This window comes from Seriola lalandi, unplaced genomic scaffold, assembly GCF_002814215.2.
Source record: "Seriola lalandi dorsalis isolate HSWRI2012SDOR001 ecotype SW California unplaced genomic scaffold, Sedor1 jcf7180002054425, whole genome shotgun sequence".
NCBI classification, from domain to species: domain Eukaryota; kingdom Metazoa; phylum Chordata; class Actinopteri; order Carangiformes; family Carangidae; genus Seriola; species Seriola lalandi.
The window spans coordinates 3,768,593-3,792,094 of record NW_019524978.1 but is presented as its reverse complement, the minus strand read 5'-3'; the positions used below and the strand labels follow the sequence as shown (position 1 = coordinate 3,792,094).

General features: G+C 39.2%; 1 protein-coding gene across 1 annotated transcript in view; it reads right to left on the bottom strand.

Moving 5' to 3' along the window:
- Nucleotides 1-863: 863 nt before the first annotated feature.
- Nucleotides 864-23,502, bottom strand: part of ulk4 (unc-51 like kinase 4) — an 81,280-nt gene continuing 58,641 nt past the window's right edge. Inside the window, exons 33-37 of the mRNA XM_023410419.2 lie at nucleotides 16,106-16,272; nucleotides 13,849-13,950; nucleotides 11,353-11,547; nucleotides 5,758-5,846; nucleotides 864-1,381 (exon numbers count right to left, since the gene is read on the bottom strand). Coding sequence (XP_023266187.1) covers nucleotides 1,315-1,381; nucleotides 5,758-5,846; nucleotides 11,353-11,547; nucleotides 13,849-13,950; nucleotides 16,106-16,272 — 620 coding nt within the window. The 3' untranslated portion in view covers nucleotides 864-1,314. The remainder of the gene's footprint in view (nucleotides 1,382-5,757; nucleotides 5,847-11,352; nucleotides 11,548-13,848; nucleotides 13,951-16,105; nucleotides 16,273-23,502) is intronic.

Here is a 23,502-nt window from a genome sequence, read left to right as displayed (position 1 = left end):
AGCTTGGCAGGAAGCCAGTTCTGTTCACTATCTTCCTTGTAGGAGAATGTGTCCTAAATTTCAGTTAGTTTATCTTGGTGGATGATACTAGACAACTGAACAGTGACAGCTGTGTTTGCTGCAGCTTTAGTGAGATTAGTCAGATTTGCATATGAAATTAGAACCTGGAGTGAAGAACTAAAAGCCTGCCAGTGGTGACCATAACTGTGTCCAGGATTGTTGTTTGTTTTTTTTCAGAGGACGTGGTGGTGCATGGAGGACAGATGCTATGCCTAGTGTCACTCTTGACTCTCCCTGTCCTCATTCTTCCTCTTACTAACACATGCACATCTGTCTCTTTGCAGACAACCATTGTAATGGTACATTAAATTCCTCTGATGATGTCCAATTCCTGCTATTTATACAGTTTAACCAACCAGATATTTTACTGATCCTAAAATAACTTAGTTATTAGCCAAACCCAACAATGGCCTAATTTACATAGAAACAACGTTGAGATTTCTGTCAATTACCAATCTAAGATCCGACTTGTCATTTTAGAGAATTAATTCAGTCTTAAACTACGTTTGCGGCTCTGGTCCCTGTTGTCGGAAACCAGAGGAAAAAAACATTTGTGTGTCACCATAAGACAGTTTCAATGAGTGATGGCATTCAGGAGAAGAGAAAAGGTGGCGTTGGCTGAGCAGAGTGTTGTTCATAGCTGTATTTACCATCAGTCTGCCACCAATACTGACTGGAACTGTGTACACAAACCCAGGTGCCAGCGCTGTGACGCCGGTGACAGTCTGAATTACCACTCATGCCATAATCCTGTACAGTCTGATGGACACTGGATGGATGTTTTGATTGAGTAGTCAAATTCATGTAGTGACAGAGCAATATTTATTAATGTCATTGATCCAATTTGCAAATGTGATGAGAGACGAGTGAATGCTCTGTTGCCACACGGTCATAATCAATTGTGTCAAACCTTTGAGGAGCCTGTCATCACTAAACTGGTTCAAAACTTAATTATAAAAAACAAAACTACTTCTGAATTCAAACAGTCAAGAACTACATAAACATTTAGTTTATATCCCATCCAGGTTTGAATAACAAGTCTAGGTTGACCAGAGATTTAATAAATAAATAACTAATGTCTTAAGACATTTTATGTCAAAACTCACAACATTTTCAAAAAGCAATCTTCTTTAGTTTAAGATTATTCAGAAACAGGTTACCTGAAGACAGAGTGAGACTCTAAAAATCAGATTACTAATCATAAACATCTTCTTCAAGTTCTGGAGGTAAGAAGTTACAAATGACCTTATTTGATTAGCTGATGGATCCAGAGATCTCCTGGAGGATTTCAACAGCCAGTGGAGCCACATCAACATGAGACCTGGGACAGAGAAAAACATTTCGTTATTCACCATATCACAATGATGTTATTTACCCAATGACATAAAAAACAACAATGTCATATGATGTACATACAGCAACTCTGACTAATTTTCTCCAGTAAAATCACAAACCAATATTCTGAATATTGGATTCAAGGTTGTGTTATGCTGGCCAAACCACCTTCTTGTAAATTAAGAAATGGTTCAGTATTGTGCAAACTGAGATAGATATCACCTTAATTTTACCATCAGTATTTGTTGGAATATGATCTCACCATGCAAGTGTAAACTTGACTATAAAAACACACACTTTATGGGTTTTTTTTTTTATAAGAGTTATATGATTTTTTTTTTTTATAGGAGTCACAGTTTCCATGCACACTGTGATGCAGTGTGCATGGAAACTGTGACTCCAACAGTGATTCCAATTTTGTAATCTTTGGGTGTATCAATACAACAAAGATCTCTTCTAATTATTTCGATATTACCACTTCAAAAAAGCCTTGTGGCTTACTGAGGAATGCCTGTAAATGAGTCAGATACTGGAGAGCAGGCACGATGGTGGGGAGTGGGTAGGGCTGATGCAAACTGCTTAGGGTATGTTGTTAGGGGAAACTAACTGTTGAAAATGACAATAAAATGAATCAAGGTCATTTCTGAGTGCAGCAGAAGACAGCACTGTAGCAGGTGTGTTCAGGTGGGTTATGTTGCTGAGTAGAATGAACGCTGCAGTCACTGCTGCTACACTAGTCTACAGTCTGGTCTTTTTTCAGTGGTCTTCAGTTGTCCAGGGATACTATTTATGTTGTTGCCTTGAAATTATGACTATGGCTATAGTTGTGTATCACTTGTCATATCTGTAAATATCTGTACTATAATTTTTTGTTATACTTGATCTTGTATAGGTATGATTTTTATTACTTTTACTCTGCCATGTGGCATATTTGTTATGGTTTACTACATAATACTTTGACAACAGTCAGACCCCTACGGGCTGTCTGTAATCTAACTCCTTCTGTCCTCTCCTACCTCTCCCTCCCTGCCTCCCTCTCTTATCTCCCTCCTCTCTCCCTCTTCCCCCCTTCTCTTCCTCCCAGGTGTCTTTGAGGGCATCCAGGCCAGCACAAGCTCTCCCACCCCCCTTAGTTAATTAAAACCTATATAATTAACCTAATTAACAAAGCTCCCAGAGGCCTCGGAAATCCTTGAAAGTTTGTGGATTTAGAAAACATAAATTGGATCCATAAAAGTTTTAGCACAAACTTTAGAGTTTGGTTACTCATTAAATCCCTGTACTTTCACAGTCCCAAACTGACACTGAGCAGCTGCATGGAGGACAGCGGAAAATCAAACAGTTGGTTTTAGATTACAGCACATTAGCCTCACACTCCGCTTACACCCACACTTGGGTTGTTTGCTGAGTGGAATCTGTGTGTTTTCCACATTTGAGATAAAGCAAAAGAACTAAAAGCAGACCACGAGCATGTTAACCACTCTGTCGGTTGAAAGAATTTTTGAAATTCATCATCTCAATGGATTCTCCACAGGAATACAGTAGATTAGTTAATTCACTGTGAGATTTCCCCAGTGGATTTATCTCCCCTAACAACATGGTCTAAATATTAAGCAGTCGTGAGATTTACCTTTGTGAGAAGTGAGCTATTCCCTAAACCAGTGGTATCCAACCATTTTCTGTCTTTTCTCTCTCTATCTCTTCTCATGTTTTACATTTTAGAGTCATATAAAAGTGGATAATGTGACAATAATTTTTTCATGAGTCATAGTGATCCTGCAACTGTTTCAATAGGTTTGCCCAAGTTTGCTTTTATATGTCTTCTACCACATGCAATGGAAAAATATTTTTCACACACTTTCACTTTCTTTTGTTTTACTCCCTGGAGTCCATGTACCCCTGGTTGAGAATCATTGCCCTTAACAATGGGGAGAAATATTAGAGATATTTTTAATATTACAGACCTGCTGTGCTGTTGTTAGGCAACACCAGGCAGATATTTTTTTGCAGTACAGTTTAAGGATATTAATTCTATGCATGCTAAATTGTAGCTGGATTCAAACTTTCAGAGTTTGACAGTGTTTGAGAGTAGTTTTGTAGTTTTCTGAGCGGATATTTGTGGTCTGCACTACTGATGGCTTCATATTTAACTGACCTTCACAATAAACTAAGGACCCCTCCATCACACACACATTCACACACAAACACACTCAGTCAGGCTTGAGGTTTTGAAAAAGCATTCCTCAGGTTGCCATGGTAAAGGCTGAATGACATCATTTGGGTTAGGATCTCAGCCCAGACCTCCCCTCTCCTTTACACTTTCTTCCATCTCCTCTCTGTGCCCCACCTCCTCTCATCCTCTCAATTAAAACCGCTCCTCCCCCCCCCCCCGCTCTCCTCTTCTCTCCCCTCATAACTCCTCTCATCTCCTGCCCTTTCTCCTAAAACCTCTGCCTCCCTCCTCCCCTCCTCCTACCACTAAACCAGTGGGAGTGTGCCAGTCTCAGCTACTTCAAAGCTAGAGCTGATCTCTGCTTTCATCTGCCAGAGAGGGAGAGGAGAGAGAGGAGACGAGGGGAGAGGAGAAGTGGGAGAGGGAAAGCACGAGAGAAAAAGAGATGGAAAAGAAAGAAAATGAGGAGAATAGAAAGAAAATGGAGGGGGGGAAAGAGGAGGAGAAATGGGTATAGAGGGTGACAAAAAGGGAAGAAAAGGGGTGACCGAGGAGAAAAGAGGGGGAGAGGGAGGGGAGCGTAGGAGAGGCCTCTATAGCAGGACAATACACCTTTATTATTTATCTGACAGGATGTATGTGTGTGATTGAGAGACAGAATTTGTATATAGAAAGGGGTGAAAGCGACTATTTGTGTGTGTGTGCGTGCGTGTGTATGCACTAAGTGTGTGTGTGAGTGTGTGTAAGAGAGACAGAGAGAGAGAGAGAGAGAGACAGAGAGAGAGAGAGAGACAGGTCGCTGGTCTCATACATCAAAAGATCAAAGAGAGCATGGTCGCTACGGTGACAAACCCTTGGCTCAAAGAGGGAACACACATTCGGCCCACATACTCATAAAAGGTATCCAGATGTAGAGATACAGGTGTGTGCGTGCACAGTTTTTTTTTTTTTGGTTGTTTGTTTTCTTCCTCTAACAATTTAAAATATCTTATACATGTTAATCTAAGAAAGGCAAAAGATAGACGGAACAGTTGGTGGCCTGTTTCTGGCACACCTCTAAAGAATGTGCTTCTAAATTATAATTACATTACAAAGCTCACAGCTCAGTGAAATGAAATGGACATGGGTCTGAGATGTCACTGCCTTTATTGCACCCTCCAGCTTTTAAATCTCACATACAATGTTAAAAACACAGCGACAGTTGTTTGATAATTAGGAGTAGAGAGGACATCAAAGTTATCGCATAAAATGAGAGAGTAAAATCTCTTTCCTCCAAATCTGACGAATTTGTGTTTATTTAATAAAGCATATTTCACATATTTTTTTCACATGGTTTCAATGTAGAGTAAGACTGATTAACAATGAGGTTAGTCTAAGTATGTGCAGGTGTTTTTTCCCTGCCTTTATTTTGCTTGTGTTACGAGCTACATGATTGAAAGTGAGTATTACTTGCAATTATTAAGGAGAGAGTCACAGCTGAAGCTGTGTGTACAGTTTTTCTGGCTCAGATTGTGTTGATCTTGATTTTGAGTTTCCATAATCTTAGCAGTCACCACACAAACCTTGCAATTTCAAGACTCACACCTTTTAAGAAGGAAGCTGTTACTTTTTCAGGTGTGTGGGGGAGATGCAAGTCATGTTTCCTGCCACTGATGTGAGATCTCAAGAGGCTCCCAAACAAAAATGAAATCTTGTTTTTAATAAATGTATATATTTAATCTCTCAGTTCTTTGTGAGCCATTAAGCTGACATGGTGCCATGTCAGAAAATCACATCCTTTCAATTAACAACTAGTTTTGATATGTGTAATGCATGGACATGTTCACACATGCATAAAAATAATAAGATGAGGAAAAGAGCTGGAGGAGACATATCTAAATCCAGAATGATTTGTTATTGGCATCCTTTGAGGTACCAATACCAGATGTACAGACATGCACACACACTATAGACAGAAATGAGTGCCTTATATGGACAGACACATATTGTATACACACACAGGCCAAACACAGTTGCACACCCTTACCATCTAAAAAGTCTTGTTTTGCCACAGATTAATGATTTTGTCTGTCATCTATGCAAAACGTCTGTTATATCAAAATGAAGTGGAAGGAATATTTCCTAGTTAATATTTTTGATGACACATAGAAACATAGACATATACACACTTAAACAGTAGAAACACACACCTGTTGGGCGTAGCTATATCCTGCAGTAGACTTGCTAGCTCCACCCCTTCAGGACATTCTAACCAATCAGATCTTTCTGTAGTCTGCACCTAAAGAAAGAGGGAGAGGGAGAGGAAGAGCAAAGTGAGATAGTGAAGGAGAAAGAAGATATGGTCTGAAGTTAAATGGTAGCAGTCTGTACTCAACAAAGGCTGTGATCACACAGGTCTGATGAAGTTAACATGCTGAGCAGGGTGATCATGACTTGTATGAGAACATCACTACACACCACAAGTGTGAAAATTCACACAGTCAAAGCTAAAGAAAAGTGAACTCTGACCTGAATGTCTGCAAAGGTCAACTGAAATTCACTCCAACGCAGGAGACACACAGAATACTTGTTTTTTTTTAACTTTTTGTTTAAAACAGGTTGTTTATCCAGTTTAGTGATACTGGCTAAAGAAGCAAAAGGTCAATTTTGCTTATGAATCCCCAACAAGCTAGCATTAGTCATCCTGTTACAATTAAGAAAACCCTGCCCCTAAGTAATACAGAAAGGTGCAGCATAACTTTGTATGGTGTCATGTTCCCAAGCCTTATATACAACTGATATAACTGTCTATCAGTGATGTTTGTCATTGTCATCTCTGAAGAATTTTTAGTCTTCTTAGTCTTTTAACAGCGCTACTCAGTCACATTGTGGACCACCACATTATAAGAACCACCGGTCCGTGTTATCATCACAGAGTCATTGTGCATGTTACCACGACCAACTGCCGAGTAACATCACTCATTTGTCAATGCAATTTCAAAGTAAATTGATCAAAGAGCTAATGTGCCAAGAATCCAATTGAATGCACAAACACACACATATGTATCTACCCTGTGTGTGATACAATGTGATCTCGTTTTTTCTTTTTCATCAAAATGTCCTTTTGACCCTTAGGCTCTTTATCAATTTTTAACAACCTAGTCCAACCTTGATGATCAACCTTGTTGATCCATGAATGTATTCCATGATTTTGCTGCTGGTACTTGTTCGATCTGGAAGACACTCTCAGCTAAAGAGTACTCTGCTCTCTTCCTTTCTACATCATTTATTTCTTCTCTTTGTCATCCCTCTGAATTTATTCCTGTCTTGACATGTCTCTCCACACCATGATGTCTAGGCTACACACCCACCCTGAACACCTGGTCCTCAGACTGCTCTGTGTGTGAGTGTGTGTGTGTGTGTGTGTGTGTGTGTGTGTGTGTGTGAGAGTGTGATGGTCCTCACTTTAAAAAGGAGCAATAACAAAGTTTACACTGAAGGCTGAGTTTAAGTCTGAGTTAAGGTTTGATGTCACAGTGACAGTTTAACTTGTGGAAGAAATTAATACCTAGAAAAATAAAATCTGTATGTTTCTGTAAACATTGTTCAAAGTGTGTGTGCGTGTGTGTGCGTGCGTGTGTGTATGTGTGTGTGTGTTAGTGAATATTTATGTGAGCATGTGCATGCATGCATGTGTGTCTGAGTGGATGTGTGTCCATGTGTTTGGTGAAGTGTTCTCTCTGATCTCCGGTGACATCATCACCTCTGTCGCTGTGGCGACACAGCATGGTTGTTGCTAGGCAACGGGGTTAGGAGGAGACAAAGATGCTCCCCTCACTTGCTTACTTTTCTCGCAAGCACGCACGCACGTACACAAACATAAGCGTCTCTGTCAGGGTGAGGGAACATTCATGTGTGCCTGCCAACCAACCACTAAACACACACACACACACAACCCATCTCTGCTCTACACCTCTTCTTCGTCCTCTCCTTCTACCATCTCTTTCCCCATCTGTAGCTGACCAACACCCTGACTCTATAATACTGGACTCAAATTCAGATGAGACAGACAGACAGTACAGGACAGACAGACAGTCAGACAAGCTGCCTCTCAGAAAGACAGCACAGGGCTGTCATAATAGATATTAAGTTCAAACAAGTTACAATGTACCTGACAGCAGAGAGAGAGAGAGAGTAGTACATTTGCCAGAATAACACACAGTATCATGTATGAATAGGACTGTGTGTGTGTGTGTGTGTGTGTGTGTGTGTGTGTGTGTGTGTGTGTGTGTGTGTGTGTGTGTGTGTATGTATGTGTGTGCGTGTGTGTGCGTGTGTGTGTGTGTTTGAGAGAGAGAGAGAGAGAGAAAGAATGAATGAAGAGAGGGAGATTATGAAGGAATGATCATATGTTTTATAGATCATACTAAGAAAGAAGTGATTGCTACCCACTGCTGTTGTAAAGGTGGAGTTCTTGTATTTATCAGCATTGGAGATTGGAGTACAATCTGAAGTCAATTTCATGTCCTGTGCAGTTTGTCTCAGTGTCCATGAATATATTTTTATGATCTTATATGACTTGATAAATAGTCCTGACACCATACAGTCAAGTTTGATTACAGTGCGTCACACCATGGACATTATGACTCACAATTTTCCTTATTTCTTCACCTCATTTGTCTCAAACTTGAAGGATAAGACCACCCTGCCTGATACTTTTTCATTCCGTCTTGTTAAACTTTTGGTGCAGATGTCACTGGTCAACATTTCTAAACTTTTCTTGCTGTAATACTTAGTCAGGTGTAGTGAAAATGCCTTGAGGAAACTGGAAACATGTTGAATTGTGCTGTGTTTCTTTAGTTCAATTCATGCCACCTATAGAGACTTGGCATAAAAATAAATAGTCCAGGGAGTTTGATTGTGCACTTGGTCAGGCAGGAAGCTCTACAAATTAGGGACTGATGGATCAATAAATAAATGTACATGTTTCTGGCTCAAACATGGCAAAGGTCCCAATAACTGAACATAATAGGCTTAGACATTTTTGAGACTGCCTATGGAGATGAGAGAGGTGAATAAAAGAGTGAGATTAACAAGCAGTGAAAAGAAAACACAGGACGACATCAATAACAGCATCCTGCCTTCCCTCACAGATCCAGCTTTGCCACATAGAGTGAACACAATTTATACAAAAATACGAGAATAATAAACATTACTTCTAGTTAACATGTATGAAATGGACTTGAGGAAGACATGAATTGTGCAGACAGATTAAGGGACACACTAAATTCAGTGTTCCTAGAGGCAGACTATAAAGTTTAAAAACATTTTACACAGACAAATCAAACTGCTTTAAAAGAAATAATAAATGCCTCTTTCTCTAACAACGTCTTCTGAATCCTTTTTCATTAAATTAGCATTCCCCTTTAAGTCCTACCAAGTTGTGATTGAAAAATAGACAAAAATTTCACTAATTCACTCTTGATTCATTCTCCCTCTCTCCTCCCTGGCTGTTTCCAAGCTATGAGCGGGATCTTTGTTTGAGATTAACAGAGCCCTGAAATCAATGAAAGATAATTAAAAAGCCTTTGTTGAAGGGCAGGCACTTGTCTGTGTGTAGGTGTGTGTTTGAGAGAGAATATGTGAGTCACTGTGTTTCTCTGATGGTATAGATGTGGAAAACTGTGTTGTGAGGATAAAGAATGTCTGTTGAACTCTTTTAAAGCCACACATTGCTCTCTGCCAACTGACTGGATGATAATGAGATTCAAGAAAACCCAATTTAGAAAATGGTTATGAGATATTTTTGTTTTTTTTAAGTTTAGCTACTGAATTACAATAGAAAGAAGTGCAAGGCGGGAGTATTGTAACAGTACTCTGAGGGAGAGTAAAACTATAACAGTTAACTCTTTTAAAATAACTAATGTGTAATGACTACATGCGTGGAAAGGTAGATGGATATTTTTCTGAGAGCAAATAAATTAGTTCCTAGCACTGTGCTGCTTAGTGACTCATCCACTAGCTACGAGGAAATGGCTGAAACATACACACAGTTTTATGTGTGTGTTGCTCTGGGTGGTGAGCAGGATAGAGAATACACACCTCGATGTTACTGTAGCTGTTCGCACAGTGGTAATGAGGGAGTCTGCACGAGGACAAATTTGTTACAACAGACAGACAGAGAAAGAGGTAAGTCTGTGAGCTTGTGTGTGACAGAGAGTGGGTGGTTCAGGTGGCTGGATCTAATTAGTGACAGGAATCAAAAATACACACACGCACTCCTGCTCACACACGCAAACTCTCTCTCTCTCCCACATACACTCACAACTACAAATATTAGGAAGCTTCCAGGCAAAGCCTTCAGTCAGATCATATGATCTCAGGCTGACAGCTCACCTTCTGTCCCACATACAGAAGCTATTTCATGACCCTGCGGCCAAGCCCAAACATTAGGAGTACATTTTACATAATTCATGAGGGTCTACAGGAGAATCAGGCAATTTTTTAAAACTTGGTCATGTTGACTTTTGAGAAGTATTTTCACTGTCCACTCCAAGCCTGCCGTTCTGCAAAGCTCTGGATTACTTGTGTACGGGCTACATTTTTAAACATCCAACAGAATCTGTGACACGACTAGTTAAGTATGGTTAAGTTTACATGTTTAAGGTCACAGAAATGCTGCCATCATGGTTTAAAAAATCAATCAATAGTTGGCCTGAGATAGGATGCAAACTTTGGTGTCAAAGTAAAATACTTACTTGTCAGGTTGGTACAGAAACAGCATACTGCTTTCTGCATTGCCACTGAGTGTTAGCGCTGGGTGTGAATCTTGTACTGTATTTTCCTATATGAATTTATTTCCTTGAAAAGCTAAGCTACAGAAAATATACTCCAAACTTGTAGTTTGAGTGACTTCCCAATGGGCTACATGTGTGGCAGCTCGATATTTTACTGGCAGATAAGTTAACTTCTTCGTTGGCTTTTTAATTTAAGAACTGAATTGTTTCAGCCTAATTTTAGTCTGCTTTGTGTCTATCAGCACAAGAATTTGCCTCCTTGTTAAAACCTGCCTAATTCTAGTGAAAACTGTCTTCAGCTGCATCAGTCTCCCCATGTGACCAGAGTGAGATAATGTTATTTATTATGTTTGGGAAATAGAAGCTTCACTAAATCTCCACCTGCTTTACTGCAGTATACTCTACAAGTCAGCCGTCTTTGGCCTGTATTACAAATCATTTTGACTATCAGACAAAATTGGACAGACACTCGAACAGAGAGTGACAGGCAGATACAAACCAACACTTTTTCTCCCCCTCTGTCTTGCTCCCTCTGTCAGTCAAGTTTTGGTAAAACTACACTCAATTTTCAGAACAGCAGCACAGCACAGCTGACTCTGACTCTGTGTGTGTGTGTGTGTGTGTGTCTGTGTGTGTGTGTGTGTGTGTGTGTGTGTGTGTGTGTGTGTGTGTGTGTGTCTGTCTGTCTGTCTGTCTGTCTGGCTGTCTGTACTGAGTATGTTTTTATTATTCCAATATTTTTATTCTGCAGTGGTGGCAGTTAATATTTCAACCCCCAAAATACAAACAAACACAGGGCCAAGGTTCCTCAGTCATACTGAGCTATTCAAACATGTTTCAGTGCCGCGTTATAACCAGTAGTGGCACTTGAAGAATGGATACACATGGAACACAAATTGATATCTGATAAAATTTCATACAAGTAATGTTGACATGTATGTGAAACTTTGCTTAGATGTTGGTCTGTTTCTGACTGTGTGTGTCTGCCCACGTAGGCACTGTACTCACCAGTCGTTTGATGATCCTAAGGGTGGTGCGCTGTATTCGGGGGGTCTCGGCATGCCGGTATGTACGCAGCACATGTGAGAAAATTTGCAAGCAAGAGGGTGACAGACAGTCATGGCCCTCTCCGCCATACAGCTGGACCAATAGGGACAGACACTGAATAGACTCCTCCCACACCTCCTGGTTTTCAGTGGACAGCTACAAATAAAGAAAATCAGTTAACAAATCAAAAGATAAAATTACTCCTGTTTCTATTTATATTACTGTGATTTGGTCCATGGGCTTAATTCTCCTTCCTCAAGGTTTACTTACTGTGCATACCATAAATACAATATTTGAAATAGAAATTTGAAATGACAAATAATTAAGCCACATTTTCACACACACACAAGTTCTATTAAAGCACACGCAAGAGCATTTTAGTTAAATCAATGATTTAAGCCACTACATGCACAATTTATGATTTATAATCAATAGACAATTTCACACAAACACTAGCAGAGGTTGTTTACTGCACTGTATTTGTATATATTTATTAATTTGGAGGCAATATCAAGTAAATATCAAAACATGTTACAGGCAAGCATCCAGGATCAATGTTCCCTTTACACCAAGTGCATCAGAACAAGATTACGGTCCATAACTGACCCACTGTCAGAAAATTTACTGCACTGAGGAAATCATAATACTTTACCATGCGTCAATAATTGGCCCACTGCTCTTCAGAACTGCATGCTTTCAACAAAAGCTAGTTTTGCAGCTTTAATGATATTAGATGCAGGGATCATATTGACACTCCTGCTCCTTCTATCCTACTAATACCCCATGGAGCAAAGGGGTTGTGCGGAGGCCGGGGGTGTGTCAGCTGCCCCCTTAACCTTCTCATCCACAACCAGGGACATGGACACACACACACACACACACACACACACACACACACACACACACACACACAGACACACAGACACACACAGACACTCAATGTGTCAAGTATACGTAAAAACCTCTATTGTTTCCCTTGAGATGCCCTCTTCTCCTCCTCCCAGCCCACCCTCTCCTTTACATCCTCAACTTCCCAGGATGCCTCACAGCTCCTACTCTCTTTTGAATGGATTCTCTCCATCTTTGCATGTCATTTGTTTGTCTCTTCCACTCTTTACCTTGTCTTATCCAACTCTTATTATATTAATTTATTCACCTACGCCACTGTTTTGTTTAGAAAAGTTTATAAATCATGTTTAAGTAAGGAAAGTTGCAGAGGGCAAGAAACAAAGACCAGTGTTCATTAATTAAGTGAATTAGATTTTAACTCTTACATTGTAGTACTTCAATCATAATTGTAAGATTCTGAGTGCAGATAGAGGAAGCTATTTTGCATCAAATTGTTGTTTAATGTCCAATTTTAAGTGATTATTTAATCCTCAGTAATGTGTATACTGCCAGAAGGTGTGGATGTTTGAATAGCTACTGCGATAACATCTTCCCCTTTTCTCTTAGCAGAAAGGCCAAGATTGTACCTACTCTTATCTTCTAGCTTTTCAGATTGCATCAGGTTCTGTGTTGTCCACAACATCTACAGGTTGTAACAGTACTTGCACATATAACCCTGCACATTTCTGGTACTGTAGAATAATTACTTTAGTACACTAAGATAATCATCTGTATTGAATAGAAAGGTCATGTGCAAGGCACATACTGTATTTATGTAACATTCTTACACTATAATCACATGTGAAATTATCAATACATTTGGAAAAAACTATATAACTTGAACAAAATTAGTTGAAGGAATTAGTGGACACAGAATCTGTGCATGAAAGTGCATATAAAGCATTTTATTTGTCTCTTGAAAAATAATATCTTCACAGAGATATACACACTTTTTCAGAAGAAAGCTAATTAAGGAAGAACTTTTAACTAAGTAGTTTTGGTGTTTACAGTGCAATCAGACATGGGAGTAAGTTTGAGAGAGGACATATTTAATTAAATATTTAATAGTGGCAGATGGTTTTACTGCTCTTAATAGATTAATCTGGTTTAACTTTCACTGTTTTACCTTTAGATGGAAAGGTTATTTTAGATGTCCTGGATCCAAGCAACAAAACAGAACTAAAATGGAGATCAAACTGGTGTGTTATGAGCATTTCAAACTTATCTGTGGAACCAACTGTGAAATGATAAGGCTTATAAACTCACTAAAGTTATGCACACTTATAGATCTATGGTGGAAGTGACTTTGGTGGACATTAGCAATTGGTGAAAAGTTACATACAGTGTCACTTTCAATCAGTTTACTTAAACAAGGAGATCTTTATCTTGCATGAGTACTTTTTTTACATGAGTTTTACTCATGTGTAGAAATCATAACCAGAGACTTATTCCTACAACAACTTGGGAAAACACGTAACTAGACAAATAGGCATGTTTTCTCTTTCTGTATCTCTCTCTCTCTCTTTCTCTCACACTCACACACACACAGGCTCTGAGTGTTGGTCTCACCATGTGAATGAGGTGTGTGCTGAGTTGGCTCAGGGGTCTGTTGGCTAGGAGCAGCTTCTCTGCTGCCTCCATCTCTACTGCTGGACAAGATAGCCTCTGGCTCTATACAAACACACACACACACAGAGACGCACACAGAGACGCACACACACACAGAGACGCACACACACACAGAGACGCACACACACACACGCACACAGAGACGCACACGCACACACGCACAGAGACACACACACACAGAGACACACACGCACACACGCGCACACGCGCACACGCGCACACACACACACACACACACACACACACACACACACGTTAAATCATTTATAGAGATTTGACAGTCAATAATGATGGATCCAGAGACCTGCCAAGACACATTCTGACAGACTGAGACAGACACAGAAAGACACACTGATAGACTAAGGCAGGAAGTAGTTTTCCTGCATATGCTGTTATTTTAACCCGTCTTTAGCACAGGATGTGTTCAGTTTATTTATTTAATGTATTTATGTAATTTGTCACATCAAGTTATTTTTGCATTTCATTAAGACTTCAGTCCTCTCACGTCATCCTTTTTTTCCTTACTCCACCCTCCCACTCCCCCTTTAGCACCTCTGTCCCTCACTTTGCCTTATTTTAGTTCAGTTCATGCCTACAGTGGAACTTCAGGCCAATTAGCAGTGGAATAATGTGATTAATATTGGCACACATTTTCTCTCTCCCCCAAAGTCACTTGTCCTCTGTTATGCTCTCTCTCTCTTTCTCTTTTTTCTGAAGTATATATAATCTCTGACTCTCTCTCTTGACCAACAGAGTAATAGTTTGGGGAAAGCGGTCTAGTCACGTCCTCTCTCCTTATCAGACCTTATTACCCAAATGAATTTGGTTTGGGAAGAAGTTTTCTTTTTAATGAGCTTTGCATTTCTCACAGAATTGATTTCCGCTGCACAGTCTGCTTGCTCCCTTTTCCATCTCTGTCTCTCCTTCTATCTCTCCATCCTCCCCTCTCCCTCTTCTGTCCGTCTCCATCCAGTCTTTTACCCTGCCTCCCCTTTAGTCCCCCACCCTCATCTAAGCATTAATATGTATGCGTTGGGCTGGGGTGCACACTATGGGGAGATGGGGGCTGGTGTGTGTATGTGAGCATATGTGAGTGTGTGTGCATCTGTGTGTGGGGAGGCAAACTGAGGACAAAGCCAGTGGTGATAATGAGGCCGCAGGGACATAGCCAGACAGGCCCCTCTGCGTACGCCGTGCGTGTGAGTGTGTGTGTGTTTGTCCCAGTGACTTGGGACCTCATCCGCTTTCTCCTGAGTCCACAACTTCAATATTGCAGTTGCTCAAACCTGCTAGCTTCCACTGCACACATCAATGGACACACACACACACACACACACACACACACACACACACACACACACACACACACACACACACACACACGCATACACACATACACACATGCCTTCAGGGACATGATACAAGGACAACATTTTTAGGGAGCTGACTTTGTGATTCTGTTGGTGATTCTGTGCTCAACAGAATGAAATTGATAAATAGTGGTCAATCAATGTGGGAGATACACCAGAATAAGGACCAATGTAACATGATACAGCAAAAAACTGACATACAGGTACCAATCATTTAAAAAATATAAAATAAAAGAGAAGCTGTTGTGGCTCCTTTAGAATTTCTTTGCAAGTAATGTTGCCAAATTGTAATTATAAGTTTGTAAGGATATTAGTTAGTAACATGAAAGCATAAATCACCAAATATTGATGTCTTCTCCACAGATAAATTTGTAGATATGAATAATGCAGAGAGCTGAGACCACATCCACATTAACTTCTAATTAATTAACATTACACTTTCTGGCCATTATGTGCCTTATCAGTGGATGAAAGGCTAGACAAGAATGCGGTAGAAAGAGGTATTTGCATTTAGTCTGTGTTTTTTTTTTTTTTTTTATGGAAGCATTTTACTGATGCTAATGGACACATGAATTTCCCCAAGGGGATAAATAAAGTATCTATCTATCTATCTATGAAATTATTTTGTGCAAGTGACTGACCATAATCATATAATCAATAATAATTTACACTACATAGCTAATAAAGTACTGAAAGATGAAACTAGAGGTTAGTTTTTCAGTAGATTTTCAGATCTGTTGCATGCCTCGCTGAAGGCAGCTTAGTGACCACTGTTGAAGACAGGGTAGTGAATTTATTGTTCTCATTAACTGTGTGAATGTCGATACCTTAAGTGCAGAGCGGGCGACAGCTGATGTTTGTTTCAGTGTGTTGTGAAGCAGCTCCAGAAGAGCTTGTAAGACAAGATGGCCGGTCTTCCTCATGGCATGCCCCTCTCCATCCAGATGGACTGTTGCAGCTTCTGAGAGGGTTTTCACAACCACCTCTATTAGGCCTGCGCAGCAAAAAAAAAAGAGGTCATCATGAGAAAGCAGTGGCTGAACTACATGTCTGGTGAAATCAAATTCTTCATTCTACATGGCCAAATACATTAAAGACTGCACAGGAAATATCGTAACAGACCAACATGTCACATTACTAATATAAGCAACCTATTAGCAAACAACAAGAACTTGAGCTGCCTGATCATCATGTCATATCAACAATAGTTCTGCTCTCATTATTGATTCATATGAGCTACCATCATATATTGTCACCAACCAAACCAACAAACACCTATGTTGGAAGCAACTCTGTCTGCTACATGTATGTCTGAGGTGTAAACAATAACCTGAGCCTGTGTAAATGTCTGTAACTGCAGGCTCTGGTTTGACTCCTCAGTGGATCGATAGCTCCTGTGCAAGATGAGAGACACTTTTTCTCTTCAGTCAATTAGCATTTCATTGTCTCTAACTTGCCCACCAGAAAAAAAAAATACTGAATGACATTTAAAAACTTTTTCAACAGCTGTGCAAGGTTGAAACCTTCTATGAAAAAAGTATTGACACGCCTAAGTCCAAATCCACACAACAGTAACACAAGAAGCAACAACGAAGCACAACTCAATTTATATGCACATCTATAAAAATAAATTCTGTTCTTCTTTTCCCCTTCCTTTTCAGCTCACTCTATCCCTCCTTAGAAACTGACCAATGTAGAACATGTTTTAAAGATACTAACCCTTGCTATGCCATGAATAAATACCACTTACTAAAGTGCAAACCCATGTTCCTTGGCTCATTAATTTTAACATGACATAGAAGATACTGCACATTTTGCAGCTCTATGTGTGTAGTTAGCTATTGTGGGCATCTGTCCCTGAAGTGTTCTCACCACACATCTGTGTAAGTGAAGACCGGATAGATTCTGGCCTGACTAGGTTGACATGACACATGCATTCCAAAAAATGTAGACTGTGCCAACATTTAGGCAAGCTGAGTCCAAAGTTGTATTTTATTTCCATTCCCACGACCAAAAAAGTAACAGTTAAATAACAAATGAACCAAATCACTGTCTTCCCTGGGAAAGTACTGCCAGGTTATTTTCTATTCCAATAGATCTTTATTTAGAAAGTAGATGTTGTGTGCGTTTATTTTTGTGAGTGAAAGTGCAACACTGCAGACACTAGAAAGCTATTAAGCTAGACTTCTGTCAGTGAGATGTACTGTTACTTTGTCAAGCTGCCTCATAAATTAAATAAACAGACTGCCCCACTTTGGACTGTTCAGTCAAACAAAGACCTTCTTCTGTTAATGTGATCTGACAATGCAGTCCTGTTTAGAAGTAAACTGTTCCACAGATAGTTGCTCATGTATATGTTAATAACATTATTCTTTTAATATCTGTTGAGAATAGCTGTCATCCCTATACATAACAACAAATCACGAATAAAAAATAAATCACAAATATCAAATCAAGAATAAAAAACAAAAACAGGACATTCTACAAATAAACTATTTAGGCTTTCCTGACATTTGAGCCATTTATTGACAAGGCATTATAGCTGCATAATTAATCAAAACTAAAATTACTTATTGATCATGATCATGTTAAATTTTTTATGCTCATATTGGGAATATACATAGTGTGTGCTTGTAACTGGTTATCATATTAGGATATAGTCTTCTATTTTCTAACTGGCAGAGTCAATGCTGCATAACCTGCTACAGTCATAACAGCACAAAACAATCATTAGTTAATTAGTTCCCTGTGTACCTATAATCTTGTGTTGCACCTCTTCAGCTGCCAGAACATTATGGTCAGTTACTGCATGTTTTATCACTTGATTCTTCATCTTACCTGTATATTGACCCTTTGGCCTGTTTTTTGGATTTGGGATTCTTGCTGGACTGAGATTTGGATTTGTTTGCCTATTTTGGACTACCTTGCTGCCTTTTGACCCTGGAGTAATTCATCAACTTGTAAGCCTTTGCTTTGTAAATAAAGTGAACTGCATTTGTCTTAGCATTTGGTAAGTTTTCCCTTTGTCTTTGCATTAGTTCTGACTTTTCCACAATACACACATTCTGCCATGACTCTATTGACATGACACATGCATTTCAATAAAAAATTAAAGCATAGTAGAATCCTTAAAAATATTCACAATGAATCCACAAAGGTCACACTACGTATAGATTTCAAAAGGACGACACCGAGTGAAAGGTTCTATAGAAGGCTAAGGAGTTGTGAAAAGCTGGAAAATGGAAAGGGAATTTGACGCCTAACCAACTTAATTTCCAAATGTATCCTGTGTTTTTAATTTTTTAGTTATATACTGGCAGCACTCTGTGGCCCATTAAACAACTTGTCGACCTTAAAAATGGGTTGATTTTCTCATGTCGTCAATATATTTAGATTAGACCGGTTGTTCCCTTCAAAGAAAAAAAAAAAAAAAAAAATCACTTAACATATTTTTCATGGAATAAAATTCCTACAACCAAGAACTGTGCATGTTCTTACTCATTTGACTGGATTTCACCAGTAACTTCAAACAAAATGCAGTTACATGTTGAAGCTCATTGGTATGAATAAATCAGTTAAAATCAGAAGAGACATTTATATCCACCTCAGCACTACAAAAAGAATATGACTATGGCAACAATGTCGGCAAAGCAGAGTCTATACTGAACTGCAGATTGATGGATAGTTTTTACTATCATCTGTAACTCCTAGTCTGCTCACAGGCTGTATGAAAGCCTTTCCTCTGAGTTGCAAAAGTCATCTGAAAGTGACAGAGTGTAGGTTTTCGAACCGCAGTCTCCAATTAAAAAAATTGTGCATTTCCAAAGCACAGCACATTCATGCATTCTTGACCCACTGAGGGTACCCTTAATGAGATCATGCTCAACAAGCACCAAGCTGATACAGAATAGTCACACAAGCTTTAAAGAACAAATTGAACTGGTTGCTTTTAAATCCATAGTCTGTACAGCTTCCCTAGTTAAACTGTGCAAATCATCAGGGGTGTGGAAGACACTGACGTCCTGGCGATGCATTGAGCACAAACAGTTCACATGAAAAATAATTTAAAGAGTAATGTGAGCAGCAAACATTGTGACCCTTTTAGCGCTGTGTCTTTGCAAACATAACACAACTGTGGCTCTGGTCAGGACGACTGGATGACTACATGGTTACAATAGGGACCCACATTTATTACCATTCTAGATTTATTAGATTTATTTATTAACAACCACTGTTATTTTTTTCAGAAGAAATATCATAAGAGTACGCACACTACACAGGCTTTTACTGTAGATATCTTTTGCAGGTACATATAAAATGTTTATGGTGTCATGGCAGAGCACCCAGTTTGAGATCTGTGCATGTGTGTGAATGTATGTTTGTACTTAAAGTAATGATGCTGCTTTCACTGACAGGTATGGGTGCATATGCATCTCTAGATTTTCTGTGTGTATTTGCACGGTGAGGACAACAGCTTAATTAAGTAAATATTAGCAAGTCAATTTTAAACATGTCACATTTGTACAGATGATACTTGCTTATTTCAAGGCTAGGGGAATAATCTATGAGTGAAAACCATTGTGGTCTGTCCTATTTTGGAGTTTGGACTTTAACGAGGTTAAAAATAGACATTCCACAATGCTTTGCAATATTATCTATTTATACACCACTGTAAAATGAGTTCTACAGGGAATCAACAGGATGAATGGCTCAGATCATTACTGTCAAAGCTAAGTAGGAAAGTTTTCTGGGGAGAGAAAAACCGCCACTAAACTGATTACATGTAATTAATGGATAATGTTTCAGCTGATTTAAATAAAGTTCAATTAAAGTATGTAGATGGTTTTAATAATGTGATTTTCCCCATTAATGAATGTTAACATACTGTACAGTGGCTTCAGAAAGTTTTCACAGCCCTTCATTTTTTTTGAATACTTGATTGTGTGTTATTGTGTTGTACATTTAATTGCATAAAATTGCCATTTACCCATCAATCTACACTCATTAACCCATAATGACAAAGTTAAAAATTGAAAACTGAAAACTCTCATTTACAAAAGTATCCAGGCTTAATTCAGTACTTTGTAGAAGCCCCTTTGGCTGCAATTACAGCTTTGAGTATTCTTGGGTAAAGATCTGCACACCTGGATTTGGACAGTTTATCCCATTCTTCCTGGCAGATTCTCTCAAACTCCCTCTGATTGGATGGGAAGCATCTGTGAACTGTCATTTTCAGGTCTCCCCACAGATGTTCTATGGGGTTTAAGCCTGGGCTTTGGTTGGGACACTCAAGGACAGTCCAGCATTGTCATGGCCAAACCTATTCTATTTCAAAATGATTGAGACCTCCGTCCTCCTGGAACACTCAAAATTTAGCACCCTGGCCCTGATCCATGCCTCACCACAATTTTATCGCAGCGGTCTACAGAGAGTTCCTTGGACTTCATGGTTTGGTTTTTGTCCTGATACTAAATGTGAACTGTGGGACCTTATGCACACAGGCCTCTGCCTTTGTAAACTATGTCCAATCAATTCAGTTTGCCACAGGTGGACTTTAGTCAAATTCTAGAAACATCTCAAAGATAATTAAAGCAAAGAGGATGCACCTGACCACAGAAAATGGTCTAAATACCTGACATTGTAAACAGAATTTCACTTTGTCATTATGAATTAGAGTTTAGATTGATCACAATTTTATCTGTTTAAAATTAAAAAAGAAAACAACACAATAAAGCACACAAAATGAATGAATCTGATTATTTTCTGAAGCCACTGTACAGTATGTTAACATTAATTAATGGAGAATATTCACCTTATAGAAACCATTCACATACTTCAATTGAACTTTATTTAAATAAAGTGAAATATTATCCATTAATTACATGTAATCAGTTTTGTCAAATTGTGCATGCTTGATGTACTCACTGAATAGTTTTATTCTCCATGTTGATGTGATCCTACAGGCCTTTCCCTGATGAGTCCTAGGCCTTATACAGGCTTTAACTGATTTTGTGTTAACTCTTTTATTAATTTCAATAATTAATAGAGAACATAAGCAGCCACTACTATTCAACTTCGTATTAAGCATTCATGCATTGGTCAAGTAAAATACCTGACTGAATCCACAAGAGCTACTATTCTACTTAAAAAAGATATACCAAAAATAGACTTCATACATTTTTTCATATAAGTTTAGGCAACTAAAACTATCAGCACATTGTCACATATTATCATAATGTAAATATTGATATGTTAAAAATTCTTATTCACGTTGCGATGTTGTTCTTTGTATGTAACTAAATATTAGGTTATAAATCTAGTCTAATGAATCTAAGAACAACATAAACTTGAGACACACTATAATATATCTCATGTCAAAAGTGTCTTATTGAGTGTCATTATGTAAAACTGTCAATTCAGTAACCTCTTGGGTGCTTTCTAATATAAAAACATTAATATGGAAGATCTTAGTGGTATAAATTATGCCAGGGGGCATAATTATTGATTGGACACATATGGACATGGTGAGGAAGAACCATTATAGAACTTTTTAGACATCGTTTGGGGAAATAACCAAGCAAATACCCAATTTTAAATGGCAATTTATAAATGCGAGTTCCACAGAAACTAGATAACACCGGCACAGAAGCAATTACCTAAAAATTCCTCTGAGCTTCTCACAGAAGGTCAAGAGAAATAACAAGGATTGGTGACAGATCAAACCCAGTGAGGAACCTCAAAGACCTTCAAGGATTCTGAAGACACAAAGAGCCCCAGAAGACTTTTTTAATTAATTAAAGGACAAGCACTCTTTAATTAACTGACACCTTGTCAGCACCACAGCCTAGGACCAAACTAAGGGGTTGCTTGGGATGCAAAAACATTTTGGCTGTTCTACATGCTCTAGGTGTGCCCATTTCCTTATTAAATCATGCAGTCTGTGTGTCAATGTGCCTACAAAATGAGTCTCAAATTCACTCTTAGTAGTGGAGTTCTAGGCTTCATATCCTTATATAATCAGATTACAACCTAGACTTTCTACATTAGTCTCTTCTCAAATAAAAACTGAGAAATCCACAATCAGAAGTTTGTTTAGGTAGTGTCTCTTACTCCCTAATCAAGTTATTCTTCCCCTCCTGCTTCTATCGGTCCCTCTTTCAAAATGTCACTCACTTCAACCTGCAGTTTTCTCCTCTATCATTTCATCCCTCTCATCCATATACACCACATTTTCTCTCTCTCTGTCTCATTGTTCCTCTCTGTCCCCTCTCTGCTACCCTTTTTACCTCCCATTTTGCTTTCCTTCTTCTCCCTCATGCCTTTTTTGCCACCTTCTTTTTCTTTATGTTGTTCTGTTCTTCCTCCCTATCTCTGACTCTGCTCCCTCTGTCTTTAGTCCCCAGGGGGTATTATCTCAGTCGGAGGCAAATCTGCCCAATTATAAACCTCATCTCCTCTCTCTCTCTTACACACACAAACTGGGTGCTCCTGCATACACACCCCCCCCCCACACACACACGCAAACGCGCACACACACACACACACGCACGCACCACATCTCCTCTCTGTCTCATAGATACACACAAGCATGAGCACAAACACATTCACAACGAGCACAAAAAACCCACCTCCCTATTTTGCGCTTCCTCTCTGTCTATTTCATTGCTTCCCAAAACACACATTCACACACACACCACTCTTCCCCTCCTCTTTCTGTCACACCTTAAAAAGCCAATTATTCACGCTTTCTCCCTTCTCCTCTTCTCTCCCTCTCCCTTCTTTCTTGCCATCACCACACTGATCTGGAGTGAACCACAACGAAAAGAAGGGAGAAAGAGGAGAAGAGGAGATAGGAAAGGAGCCCAAAATAGAGGATAGGGTAAAAATGGGAACAGAGGAAATGAAAGAGAGGAAAAGATGGGAAAAACATGAGTTGAGTAGTTTGGAAAAGTGGATAGTAGGAGATGGGAAAAATGAGGGAAAAGAGTAGGGTAAGAGAGGAGAGGAGAGGGAGATAGCGTTAATTGCCCGGCCAGTATTAGTGCTGGGTTGACAGTTTCTTGTTGAGAGGAGAGCTGATTGGACGATAATGATGCTGACTACTGAACTGCCGTACTGCTGACCCAATGGAAGTAGAGGAAGAGGAGGGGTTGATAGTGGTGGTGTTTTTGGGGGCTGGGGAGAAGGAGGTGCAGAGGAAAAGATGGACAAAATGAGACACAAA